Genomic DNA, 13,595 nt, shown 5'->3' with positions numbered 1-13,595 from the left:
CCTCATGTTTTTCCCTCCTTCCTTCCTTCCCTCCTTCCTTCATTGATTCGTTCAACTTTTTTTCCATTCTTCTTTCCTTCCTTCATTGACTCCTTCATATGCTTTCCTTCATTCTTTCATTCATGTTTTTCCCTCCTTCCTTCCTTCTTTCCTCATGTCATGTGTTTCCTTCCCTCTTCACTTCCTTCATCCTTCCTTACTGTAATTCCCTCATCTGTTTTTCCTTCCTTTCTTCCTTCCCTCATTCCTTCATTGATTCCTTCTTCTTTTTGCTATCCTTCCTTTCTTCCTTCCTTCATTGACTGCTTCATCTGCTTTCCATCCATCATTCATTCATTGATTCCCTCATGTTTTCCCTCCCTTCTTCCTTCCTTCCTTACTCTCCTTCTTTCTTTCCTTCATTGATTCCCTCAATTTGTCCTTCCTTCCTTCCTTCGTTCCTTCCTTCCTTCCTTCCATTGCTCTATATTAGTTCTCACTAACGCCCATGCATCAGTGAGAGAAATAAATCTCATTCTCCTTATTCTGAGCTGATGAGCGGGCTCAACACCCGTGCAAGCTGCAACAGACTATACTGTAGGAAACAAGACCCTACTGCGAGGGAACTTGATCTAGAGCTCTTTCAGCTTGAAGCTACAGATTGTTCAGTCTAGAGTTTCCTCTCAGTGATGAAATTACTCTCATACATACATTAGTGTGCACGATGTATCCCAGGACTCAAGAGTGACACAAAGAAAAACATATCGAGAAATTAGACTTCTTCTTCGGGTTTATATGTTGATATGAAAACAGTCACATAAACACACAAGAGGGAACACACATGCTGCAGGACTGGCTGGATCCAACTATCATGTGAAAACACATTGTCACCTGGAAACTCTGTCCTTCTCCCGTGCAGACGCAAGTGTCCTGACCAGACAGAGGCTGCTGAGCCACAGGGCCACAGGGCAGGGAGGCAGACAGGCCTGGTCTAGGACAGTAATGGTGAGGAGGACACTTCAGACAGCTGTCTATGGACACAGCACCAGCAGTTGACCCATAGGTGCCCTTGGGACAGGGGACTGGAGTGAAGCTCCCCAAAGGGCAGTGAAAACCTATTATAAATAAATAAATACAAAGAAGTACACAGGTTAATGGTAAAGTCACTGTTGTTTGTCACCAAAACCGCTGAGAGAAAGCATCAGAAGAAGTTTATGCAACTATTTGTGAAACTCCCAAAAAATGATGCATCAAATACCCATTAAGTTTTTGTCCTGTTATCTAAAAATCATTGTGTGCAGTCAGGACAGCGTACCTGGCTGGCAGGGTGGCCTCTCCCGGAACTGTTGACTCAAGTTGTTTCCATGAACCAGAGGAAGGAGGGCAGCACTCAGCCACCACACACACCTGAAACTATTGCATCTGCACGTCCTTAGCATGGTTAATGTGTCCACCTGCTGAAGTAAAGGACTGGTGCACAAGTAGCCCAGCTCTTATCCATACTCAGGGAGACATTTTTAAGTCTTCATCCAGGATCTGTAAAAAGCCTCTTGGTTGCCAGCCTTGTTTTGGTCATAGCCAAGAAAGTAAAGATGCTGTAGCAACTTTCACTCCCGTGATCCTGTCTGCTGTCCTGCACACATGACCTGATCTGTGTGTTGGTAGACAGAGCTGCGAGGTATGCTAGTTAGTCTGCATAACTTTCAATGGCCTGCTGAATGATTTATGAGGCCTGTGAGGTAAGGTGACAGTGAGAGTGGAAAGGAGCGGGGGGAAACAGAGAGTACGGCTGCCTGGTGCTGCCGGGTCACATTACTGCATTTGTTCTTCTCAGTTCTACCATGAAACTGATTAAAGATTTTGCATCCAATGTACATCAACGCAGCTTTGCTTTAGAGGAGTCTACTTAGCACTGTGTGCATCACGGCAGCTGCTGAATTCACATTGAAATTCACATATCAAGCTCAGATGTCTGCTCAGATAACATACCTGATTTTATGCAAGCCAGCTGCAACTTTAAGGTTGGCAGTTCGATCCCCATCTCCTACTGTCTGCATGTCGTAGTGTCCTTGAGCGAGATACTGAAGCCCAAGTTGCTCTCTAGCCCACTGCTCCTCAAATGCTTAGAATCGTTTAAATGTAGGGGAAACATTTAATGTATGTACCTGTATGCATATGATGATTCTAATAAAATTTAAGTTTTAAAGGTTTGTCTGTGTGGCCAACAACTGACGGGTCATTTCATCAATAAATGTCTGTTTTTATCTCAAAGCATTATAGCTCACAAAAATGCTTTATGTGCATTTATTTATGAAAGTGACCTGCATCTGTAAAAATCATGTTACTTCATTTGGTTAAAAAAAAAAAAAAAAAATGAATGGAAACCTTTGACCTGCATACGGTTCCTCTGCACACCTGTGTGTGCAAAAATCAAGGTAATATTTTTAACCTTTGCTCCATATTCAAATCAAGCAGGAGGCCCAGCCTTAGCTGCAGACAGTAGTCAATAGTGCTGTTTTTCATGTACAGTAACCAAAGTCTTACTCTCATTATTGTTATTGTATTGAAATAAATGTTGGACTTTGGATGAGTGGAATAACTTACATATTTCATCACAGTAGCCATGGACTATGATCCTACAATAACGTCTCCTAACTTACCTATCTGAACAGGACTCAACTTTCACCCACATATCCATGTCACTGGCACCAAAACCCTCCACATCACATTCACAAATTAAAGTTAATAAGATTATAGACAGGAAATCATTGGAAATATGAAACCATTCTATGCATTTTGCATACTCTGACTTGTAAATTGACTTCTTTCTTGTTTTGTTGGTAAAAAATAACACGGAAAAACACAGTTTAGCACAATCAGCAGTGTTTACTTGTGCTGTTTGGAGCCACTCTGTCTCGACTTACCATAAACATTGATTTGTAAACTGTTGTTTGTCATGCATCCAAAACAAAGCCTTCGTAATCAAGGCTCCATGAGCTGATCCAAAATGGGACACGCTGAATTCTTACACAATTTAAAACATACAAAAAATTTTAAAAAGTACTTCAAATCTTGCATAATGTTTAAAAAGCCACAACATGCACTGTGGATCAAACAAGCGACCCCGTTGTAAATATTAATATGATTCTGGTTTTTGGCAAAGTGGCTCTTTGACATAAAGCCAGAAATCCGGCCACACTTTTTATCTGATTGTGCACACAAACTTGAACCTGTTGAACCTTTTTGGGGTCGCTTCAATGAACTTCTACCTCATTTTCACTCTTTTCTTCGGATTACTTAAGAGCTTTGTTGAGTTGGCCGTGATCTTTCTGTAGCTATCATTATTATGACAGTATTCTTATCTTAATGCAGTATTTTTATTGTTATTCTATCACACTTCTTATCATGATACGTTCTCCTTTTGACACACTATCTTAAAGTGATGCATCCTTATTGACGAGACACAATGTCCTTAAATCAATGCTGCAAGAATGCTGTTACATTTTATGAAGGTTGGACGCTATTGGTATGGCCTCACTCTGTGTGTGTGTGTGTGTGTATGTTGTGTTCTGTCATCAGTATGAACCTCCACGTGTTGACTGTTGACACAGGCAGAGTTTGGGCAGCTGCTCTGATAACAAGGACCTTTATAAGTCGGATGAGAGGAGAAGTCACTCTGCATACCCCTGATGTTCAGGTAAAGGCCGGCCACCTTCTCACATATTGATCTTCTTCTTGTCTTAGAACAAGAAGGGGATGTATGTAAAAGGAATTATAGATAATTTATTCATTTGGACATTTTCAGTATTCAGTCATTTCTTTGTTCTAATATGAAATTCTTACATATTTATTTTCATCTATCCCTCCACAGAAAGATAAACATGCATCTAAAAGTTGTGATCTTCGCTTTGTCATTTTTGACAACTTCAGGTATACATTGATCCTCAAATGCTGTTTAATACCCTTTATTTTGCAAAGTATTTTTTTTTTCATGTATGTATTTTTTGTCTGTAGCATATCCACTCCGCCGTAACACCAGGGAGGCAACATGGACTAATTCAAAGTCCAACCAGGCTCATGAAAAGACAGAACTCACGAAGGATGTGGAGTAAGTTGACTAAACGTGAAATAAATGTACATCTCATGGTGATACATTGAGATGAGAAAATTCTAATTTTGTTGTCTCTCTTTGCTCAGTAATATCTACAAGAGCCACATAGACAGCAGTGACCTTTACGACCAAGAAGATCACAGCAAAAACCCCGTGGCAGAAGAGATGCAACGCAAACTCAACATGGAGTCGGAGCGCCTGCGTGCCCGTCTACGCCAAGAGCTGGCCGAACTGCGAGAGAGGCTGTCCCCGTCTCCGGCCCACCTCGGCTCCACCCTGGCCAACATGAGGGAGCGCTTGGCTCCTCTCACCCAGCAGCTCCAGAGCTCTCTCAGCAGCAACACCCAAGACCTGTGCGGCCAGCTGAGCCTCTACCTGCAGGGCCTGGAGACAGCGGAGGTCCAGGCGGAGGCCGGTCCGGCTCTGTACCAGGAAGCCTTCCACTGGATAAGTCAAACCCTGGAGCACAGCAGCTCCAAGGTGGCTGACTTCGTCAGTGACTTCCACACTAAAACCATCGGGGAGATGGAACATCTGAAAGAGATCAGCGCTGGTGAGCAAGAGGCAGCCAAGTCAGAGCACTGGCAGGAAATCAGCTCCAGGTTGGGACAGGAGGTGAGCTCACTGAGGATGGAGGTGCAGAACAGGGTGGCGGCGCTCAAAGCAGAGCTCGCTGCTCTGCTAGAAAGTGCACAGCCCAGCAAGGCTGAAGTGACAGCCAGTATGGAGCGGTTCTGTCAAAATGCAGCGCTGCAGAGCCAAGTGTTTCAGGCCCGCATGGAGAGGCTGTTTGAGGGGCTAGAGGAGGAGCTGGAGGTCCAGGTAGACTCCAGCCTGTCTCCTTCTTCTTCTTCTTCGTCCTCGTCGTCCATGCAGCCAGTTGGCTATTTGCAGGAGGACTTCTTAGTTAAGCTCTCCGCTCTGATCCAAGACATTCTGCACTCAGTGTAGTGACAGAGACAACTGTACATTTTTACAAAAAAAAACTACCCGTTTACCTATTAAAGTGTTTCATTTGACATGTATTCTCATCCATGAATTTGGTTTGTTGTTTGCCATTGTACCAGCAAAGTAAGTAGCCTGTAAATATTGAGTGTTTGGTTTTGATTGATGTATTTGTTTCATTCTGAACTGTGAATGAGTGTGTAAATGTCAGTATAATGTTTGCTGTGCCATGATATCAACCACAGTGCAGAGTCGACCTGATTTCAAACTTTATTTCGAACATGTACAAAATAGATCTGAATTATACAGCAGATTATAATGTGGTCAAAAATGTATCTTTGTATATATGTAAATAACTGTTTTAAGCAATGAGATCATGTATATGATACCCCAAAACTGGGAAGCCTGTCAATGTGAAAACGTGCAGGCATTCATCAAAGCAAATGTATAATAACATATTAAAATGAATCTGTTCTTTATTGGCTTATATAGTTAATGTTTCTTTTTTTAGACAGTTCAGGTTTGACTGTTCCTTCACGACCGTCACATGCAGCAGGTATATACAGAAGAGGTTATATAAGATAGCAGTGTTCATTTCCATGTTCACCTGACAAGAACAGTTGATTCTTACTGACAAATCGCAACATCTTACAATAAACACACAGTAACAATCTGGTATGAGGTGACGAGTTGGTCCGGTTGTTCTGTCAGTTAAAGGAGTGAGGTAATCCTCCCGCCCAATAAAACTTTTTCAGGGCGAACCAGCCGCCCAGAACCAGCAAGGCAGCAGCAGCCGAGCCAAACAACACCCCCACCACCAAGCCCGTCACGTCCACGTTATCCCTCTCTGATGCCACGTCATTACCTGATGCACGCAGGAGGGGGTTAATTGAGATTGATTTATGGGTTTGTTGTAACATCTTCTAAGTTATTAAAATGTATTTCTGATGACGAATGTGATCAAAGTATACTCACTATAGGCAGCTGCATATGGCTTGTCTTTAGTAGGGGAAGATAAGAAGGAGAGTCAGTTGAAAAGGTCAACTTTTTATCACGGTTCACTATGGTGGTGTTTTTTCTGGGTCTTACCTTCTCCGGCGGCAGTGTAAAGAGGTCCGACTGTAACAGTGGCTGATTCCCTGCTTTCTTCTCCAAAAGCGGCCACAGATCTTTTTCTTCTTTTATTAGTACAGGCCTGAAAAACAACAAACATCCAGTTGGGTTTAGTATAATATTTTTTATTTGATGTAAAACTATGGCTTCTATATATACATTTCAGTTTATGAAATAACTTGTGATTTGTTTCTTTTATTTTATGATAAAATCAAAAAATGGTGCCAACCATGACCCACAAAAACCCTGGTTCAAATCCCCCTCTAAAACATTTATTGCAGCCATTTCCCATCTCTCTCCTTACATCTCCTGTCACATCCCTACACTGTCAGCTATCTAATAAGGTCATAAAATGCTCCCAAAATATTTATTTTTAGCAATGTTATCAGTAGCAACTGTCTCAGGTTTCTTAAAGGTAGTGTTGGTAATGCTGTTCAAATACATTTTTTCTTTATATTAGTTGCCGTCTATCGGACTGACGGCGGATAACCCTCTGGGGGCAAGGGGCTATATTTCTGGGGTTCCGGTGTAGCCAGCGGATATCCGGGCCAAGACTTGCTTTTCCGTGCGCTGCTCGTTGTTTACAGTCCAATTAGCAACTTGAGATGCGAGACTGGAGTTGGGGTTGAGAGACGACGTGTACAAACGGATTGTTTCACAAGTAACCAGTTTACAAGCTAATTTTAAACCAATAAAAAGCTAAATCATCATCAGACGATAGCCGGCGTGTTCCCAGATTGCATTCCGCCTCTTTTGCTCTACACACGGACCGTTTACCTGCATTCAACCAAAGCCTGCTTGAACGTGATTGGTCAATACTATTCAAATTACAAACGAAAACCAGAACACTTCCGATACCAAAACCTTGTCTCTTATAGATTCTACATGTGAATGCAGAATCTGTTTATAGAGATTATATACATGGTGATATAGGCCATGAATCATTCAAAAGTCATTTGTTCTTGGCTTCTCAACTTACAGACAGCAGCTCTTGACATTTGCTGGGCTCACAGAGTCTCATTATGCAGTGCAGATAGATGCTGGACTTTGCCTGGTCGCGGTGCTGAACAAAGCGGAAGGCCTCGAAGTTAAACCGGGCAACCATGGATAGGCCATTGCTTGTCACAGTTGTCCTTTGGTTCACATTACAGCTAGTGGAAAGCAGAATTATTTTTATATAGTTTATATAAAAACTCCATGTTTACTATGTGTATATTTGTTCGTCCATACCCGGTGAAGAAGTTGTGCTGCTCACTATGCGTCGTGTTGTAAGGAGTGGGAGTGGCAAAACAGTGATCCAACAGTAAGTGGAAACTGAAAAGAGGACAGTGGGCCAATGAGTTACTGTTTGCTACAAGAAAACACTGCAAATTCACTATAAACATCCACTAATCCAAATGGGCTTTTGTACTTACTTTCCTGTAAGGTTAACAGCCTTGACCTCCACGTGGATCCTGGTTCGGAGCACAATTCCTTTTGGAGGTACCACTAACGGGTTGCTATAGTCAGAGTCCTGGAGAAAAAAGACACCAGAGTCAAATAAGTCAAGAGCAATATAGCTCCATAGTATAGTATGTCTAAGGCAACTGAATGCCAACTTACATTATAAACACTCATTTTCAATGTGTCAATGAAGGACCCATTATTATCGCTGGTCGCCACGGAAACTGAGGAGCTAAAAAATCATGGAAAAGACAATTACTGTAAAAAGCAATAGGGTAAATTCACAACTAAATAATCATTACAGAAATATCCCTTTTGCACAACATAGGGTCTATTTTAAGATAGACAGTTACTCACGCCACAATCTGTGTGTTGTTGATGAGGTACTCCAGCGGGTAGCGGCAGGAGAAGTGATAGTAGAGGTCTGTGGAGTAGCTGATCACCCCCTGGTCAGATTTGGGTGTGTTAATGAACCCGGTGATGATAACTGACTGGATGGTCAAGAAGCTGCTGAATGGACCTGTGGGGTCCGGGGTCTCATCCACAATCTAAACAAGAACAATCATTACATGACCTTCTGCTATACTGCCACACAACAGGAAAATAACTGGAACCATTTGTCCAGTAATGTACCCGATTCGACTGTTATCAGGCCATTGAATAGACGTTAAGGGAAAAACATTGTGTTTTAGCTTAAAATAACTACGAACACAAAGACAACTACATGTTTGTTGGTTACACACGGGATGCAAACTCCAGCCTCCTGCGTGGAAACCCTATGTTAAGTGTCCCATCCGTCATCCCTGACCTCTGACCTTTATGGAGTTTCACACTGTCTATACTACAGCGCCTGACCTCTGCTTCAGCTCCTGTCATAATTACTACAGAGGTCACTGTCATGTTCTTTTATACCTTCTTTTGGTGATCTATCATGTGAATAGATGATAAAACCTACTATTGGGTGTAGTAGGCCCCTGATGGCCCACATCTATGGTGCTTATAGCGAACGATAACGCCTGTTTAATGGCCTGACACCAGTCTAATCGGCTGAGTAATTCAACATTATTCATCATCCTCTACTAGACACCGTCTGACCTGCAGAGACTGGCGGCAGGGGTTACTCTGGCTATGGTTGACAGGAAGCAGGTAACGGATGACTGGAGGGTCCACGCTGGTGTCGATGGAGCCCTGGCACTCCGTGGTGTTGTGGTTCCCGTTCATGGCCAGGTCTGTGGTGTTGAAGCCGGCCCACTGAGCCGTGCACAGGTTGATCTCCAGGGTGATTGTACTAGTGCCACAGTCAACCATCATGTCCGCATTGTCTATGAAATAAGGAAAAGGAGAAACGAAGGAAGAGGTTTTAATATTGTGAGATTTTTTATTGGAATCAGAGGGAAAATTTATATGATGATCCAGTTGCTGCTGCAGAGACAGAGATGAGAAAAAGTCCCTCACATTAAGCAGGGAAAAAAGGCAAAGTGTGCACAGATTTGTGCAAAATGCTCATATAAAACAAAAGCATCTGGCTCAGTGAGAGTAACAACTTACCTGGGATCCTCTCATACTCAGACGAGCAGTTGTAGAGACACAGAGTCGGCTGTAGGAGCACAGCCAGCAGAGGGAGACAAAGATAGAGAGTCATGCTGTCTGGAGGAAGCTGATTGATAAATCCTGTCTTAAAATGGAGAAAAAAAAACAATATCAACAATAATAAAAAACAACAAAATGACACTAAAATAACATTATCAATTGAGTTAGAGCAGTACAATTGTATGTGACTATAATTTTCAATATCAAATTGTGCAGGAAATGTAGTTTAGCCAAGCTGAAACTGTTGATGTCTTCCCCAAAGTGTTGCAATTTAAAATCAATGAATTTCAAATGAGACAGTCTTACCTTAGCTGGTACCTGAGCAGGTGTCTGAGTAGTCGTACAGTGTGGCTTTTATAGTATTTGACAGCCTCAAGACACCCAAAACCATACAGGTGTGACTCTCAAACCCTCCCTTCAACTAATTATAGACCCCTACATGCACACACACACACACACACACACACACACTTTCTCCACGTTTCTATACCGTGACTTCTCGTGTAGACGGCAGCAGCAGCTCCTGGCAGGGTTCCCTGTCAGATCTAAATCCAGCAGATTAATCTGTCAGTGGGATTTGACACAGATCTCTCGGGTAACTACAACTGCTGTTTCAGGTTTCCCTCCATCAAAAATGATTATTGAAGGTGAAAGTTACAGTTGTTTGCCAGTTGTACTGAGGCAAATGAGGTTTAAACTCGGATGCAATGTACATATTTATTGGTAAATAAACCTCTTGTACTGCAGGGAAAGAACTGCATTTTGAAACTATCAATATAATAATTGGCCATGATCAGATTTAATCCACATTTCATGTACATGTCACCAAATTCAGGGAACTTTACAGAATGATGTTGCTAAAAACATTCAGAATAAATTCCTTTTATAGGCTAATTCTGATTTATTCTTTAATCAATAACTGAGATGCTGTACTGCATTACACATAAGTTATTTATTCAGAATCAACAACTCTCAAAAGAACAGAAGTACATTTCCCAAAAACATTGTTTACCGAGATCACGGTCCGGAATAAAGGATTCATCTTTTTGAGAATGGAACACCTTGAAAGGTGATCATGTTTGTTGCCACAAGCAATGAAGTCCTCCGCCAACCAGGATTGACCTTTATTAATGTCCCTTGCATGTCAAACCCTCTCCTCTATTGTCTCCATAGACTTGCATTGCAGGTAGTCTCCATAGCTATCGGCCACAACCGCTGCTGCTCAACTGAGACGACCCATTGTTCCTCAGAAACATAGAATGAAAAGGAGAATCAGTGTTGTTGCTAAAGTGCCCATGGTCAGAGAAGACATTTGTCACACTATCCACAGATGCGTCATTCTTTTACAATCTCTTAAATCCTTGTCCGAGGATTTTTACCTCCAAGAACACCTGTTTAGAAACAACTCATCGGCCATTCTTCTTCACCCTAATCCCACTCTCCATTTCATTTCCCTGTAATCCCTCTGACTGCAGAGTCAGAGAGGTTAAAAATGGATGGCGATGTCTGCAATGGGTCTGGATAAACCATATCTAACCCATAAATTAAATAATCATGCAAACTGCTAACAGCACATTATAGTTTACAGCTTACTGTATGTCATCAATCCCCAATGAATACTATGTATCTCCAATTTTAGGGATTTTTATTGATAAACGGGAGAATTATTTGTTCCTTTATTGGCTGATTAAATGTCCCTACTTCAGATAAGCTAAATAAATCTATTTTTTTAAACAACAAATTTGTAATATAAATGAACCACACAGTGACCATTATCTGTAGGGAGGCTAAAGTTAGATGCACCAGACTGCGATAATGATTCACATCTAGTTCTTTTCACCAAAAGCTATAATGGTTACTGATATATTTCACATTAGAAAACAATGAAAACAAGGCCCAGGGCAGGACATAAACTTAGTTCTGGAAGAAAGAGGATACACTGGGAAGATGGAGGAGACACGGTACTGTTCTCTGTGGGCATGTACAATGAAGATGATCATTAGAGTAGCTAATGACCCCTTAGTATGTGAATATAGCATCATAGTCACATTGACAACTGAGTAAATGTGTTTAAAAACGGTTCCAACACTCCAAAACTACAAAGGAGTTGTTGTCTATTCTGCCTACAAGAAAAGGTGTACATTGTTTACTTGTGTAGCGATAATTTGCTTAGATACATTTCCACTTATGACATAATGCAGTCATATTCTTAATAATTTGTTCATTCAGTGGTGGAAGAAGCATCCAGATGATTAAGTAAAAGCACCAAAACAGCACTGTATAAATACTTCACTAGAAGTAAAAGTAAAAGTTCTGTATTCAAAATTTTACTTAGCCCATAAGTAAAAGTATTGAACTATTAAAAGAACAAAATAACTAAAATTATTGAAAACTTGTAATGTAGAACAACGTGACTAATACTTTATTATAAATGATAAAATTAGATTGTTAATACTGATGCATGAATGTATAAAAAACATTTACTGTTGTAGCTATTGCAGCTATATAAAGTTAGGTATTTCAGTCCAGTGGTTCCCAACCTAGGGGTCGGGTCCCTCTAAAGAGTCACAAGACAAATCGGAGGGGTCATGAAATGATTAATTGGAGAGGAAAGAAGAAAAAATAAGTTCTGCTACTCAAATTCAATCAATTATTTTCTGGAAATACTGTATAATTTGAACAGTACTATAAATGAAACCACCTGAAAAATTTAGTGGGGAAATATCGCTTTGGTGGAACAAATATTATATTATTATATTCATAAGTTGATCAAGTGTGTTTTTAATGTGAAATCTTAAAAGTAATCAGTAGTAACTCCAGCTGTCAGTTAAACATAGAGCAGTAAAAGAACAATAATTCCCTCTAAAATATCATTGAGTAGAAATAAGTATAGCATAGAAGTAGCGAGTAAAGTAACATTAACTGTACGTAAGTAAATACTTGAGTAAATGTGCTTTCATTACTTGTCACCACAGGTGTGATTGGACAATAACAGATTCATTTCTAAAGTGAATGGGAGTTGCTGCTCTGATTTTAATTCAACAGTAGTTTGGTGTCATCTGCTGGCCAAAATTAGACAGTGTGCATCTGATGGACTCGTGATTCACCAGTGGTGAGGAGAGCAACAACCCAAGAGACACTACTTCCTCCTCAGTGAACAGACAGCACAATGACAGCCATTGTTTAGTTGGTTCTCGGAAAAACACCATTCATCCATTCCAGTAAACACAAGAAATAAAAATAATCAGGAATTAGCAAAGACACAAAAATAAAGTCATCTACAGTAAAAACAAAGTTGTTTCCTGCACCACCAAGGCTTACCAACTGAGCAAAGTGGGCAACCAAACCAGGGGGCAGAAAGTGACACTATACCATCTTACAATATAGTATCAGCTTATGTGATAATTGCTTTAAGGTGGATCCTGATATTGAGGTTTTGGAGGAAGGTCTCTGTGGCAAAATCTCGTTTTTAGAAGCTTTATTTTTCCAGTTTTGTGCTAACATTTTGAACTTTTCTAAATTAAATTACCATGCAGCTTATCTAGGTCCAGCTAGTATTCTGGCATAGAAAAACTGCACACATTGCACAGAGGGTGGGAGAAACATGCGTTAATGGTGGCCCCCTAGCAGGTTAATCTGACGGTATTCCCGAAGGTGAAATGTTTATCTAAACGTCCCACATAAGTATAATAAGTTTGTTCAAACATTTTTTTTTTTTTGAAGATTGGCCATTCTGGTCGTTGCTGTCTAGTGTATAAAAGAAAAAAGAACGAAAGAAAGAAAGTGTCTTGTATACTCAAATATAAAAATCAATCAATATACAATTTTTCAAATGCTCATGCTGCATGCAAAATGTAACAACACCTATAGGCTACATACAGTCCAACATTAAAGTCCTGTGGTACATTCCTGTTTGGCACAAATAATCTTTGAGGCTAAACTGTGGCACACAGTTCTTCATCACGTGACTAACATTTGCATGCATTGACCAATAATTAAACTTTTTTGGGCATTTCTGCTTTATTTAATAGTGAGACAGACAGGAAAGACGGAGGAGAGAGAGGGGATGACATGCAACGAAGGGCCGTGGGCCGTACTCCAACCCAGGCCGCTGCAGTAACTACTCAGCCTTAATGGTACTCCCCTTACCCGTCGAGCTACCAGGGCACCCCATCAAACAAACTTCAGAGAATTCGAAAGACCAAAACAAGGAAAAATCATTCCCGGTCACGCATGACAAGCATCCGGAGGCAGAGAGAAACCGATGGAGAGATGGCCTGAAGCCAGGTAGTAAACAACAGACAGCCTGTGATTGTCTGTCCTCTCTCAGCTCTCCACGGAGAGGAGCTGCTGATGGTTATTACTCTGCTTCCAAGGTCATCTGTTGATGGGTGTTGTTAAAAATCACACAAGA

General features: G+C 41.0%; 2 protein-coding genes across 2 annotated transcripts; one reads left to right on the top strand and one right to left on the bottom strand.

The window, feature by feature from the left end:
- Positions 1-3,580: 3,580 nt before the first annotated feature.
- On the top strand, positions 3,581-5,519 carry zgc:162608 (uncharacterized protein LOC100037332 homolog). Its single transcript, XM_037774458.1, has 4 exons — positions 3,581-3,676; positions 3,851-3,909; positions 3,994-4,087; positions 4,177-5,519. The coding sequence occupies exons 1-4, from the start codon at positions 3,669-3,671 to the stop codon at positions 5,039-5,041; spliced, it is 1,026 nt and encodes a 341-aa protein (XP_037630386.1). The 5' UTR covers positions 3,581-3,668; the 3' UTR covers positions 5,042-5,519.
- Positions 5,520-5,659: 140 nt separating this feature from the next.
- On the bottom strand, positions 5,660-9,264 carry LOC119490917 (zona pellucida-like domain-containing protein 1). Its single transcript, XM_037774459.1, has 10 exons — positions 9,140-9,264; positions 8,687-8,913; positions 7,949-8,139; positions 7,751-7,823; positions 7,564-7,661; positions 7,379-7,462; positions 7,128-7,299; positions 6,125-6,230; positions 6,011-6,034; positions 5,660-5,900 (listed from the first exon to the last, which is right to left on the bottom strand). The coding sequence occupies exons 1-10, from the start codon at positions 9,231-9,233 to the stop codon at positions 5,743-5,745; spliced, it is 1,227 nt and encodes a 408-aa protein (XP_037630387.1). The 5' UTR covers positions 9,234-9,264; the 3' UTR covers positions 5,660-5,742.
- Between the last annotated feature and the right edge of the window lie 4,331 nt (positions 9,265-13,595).

This window comes from Sebastes umbrosus, chromosome 7 (genome assembly GCF_015220745.1).
Source record: "Sebastes umbrosus isolate fSebUmb1 chromosome 7, fSebUmb1.pri, whole genome shotgun sequence".
Classification (NCBI taxonomy): Eukaryota; Metazoa; Chordata; class Actinopteri; order Perciformes; family Sebastidae; genus Sebastes; species Sebastes umbrosus.
This window is presented reverse-complemented; position numbering and strand designations above follow the sequence as displayed.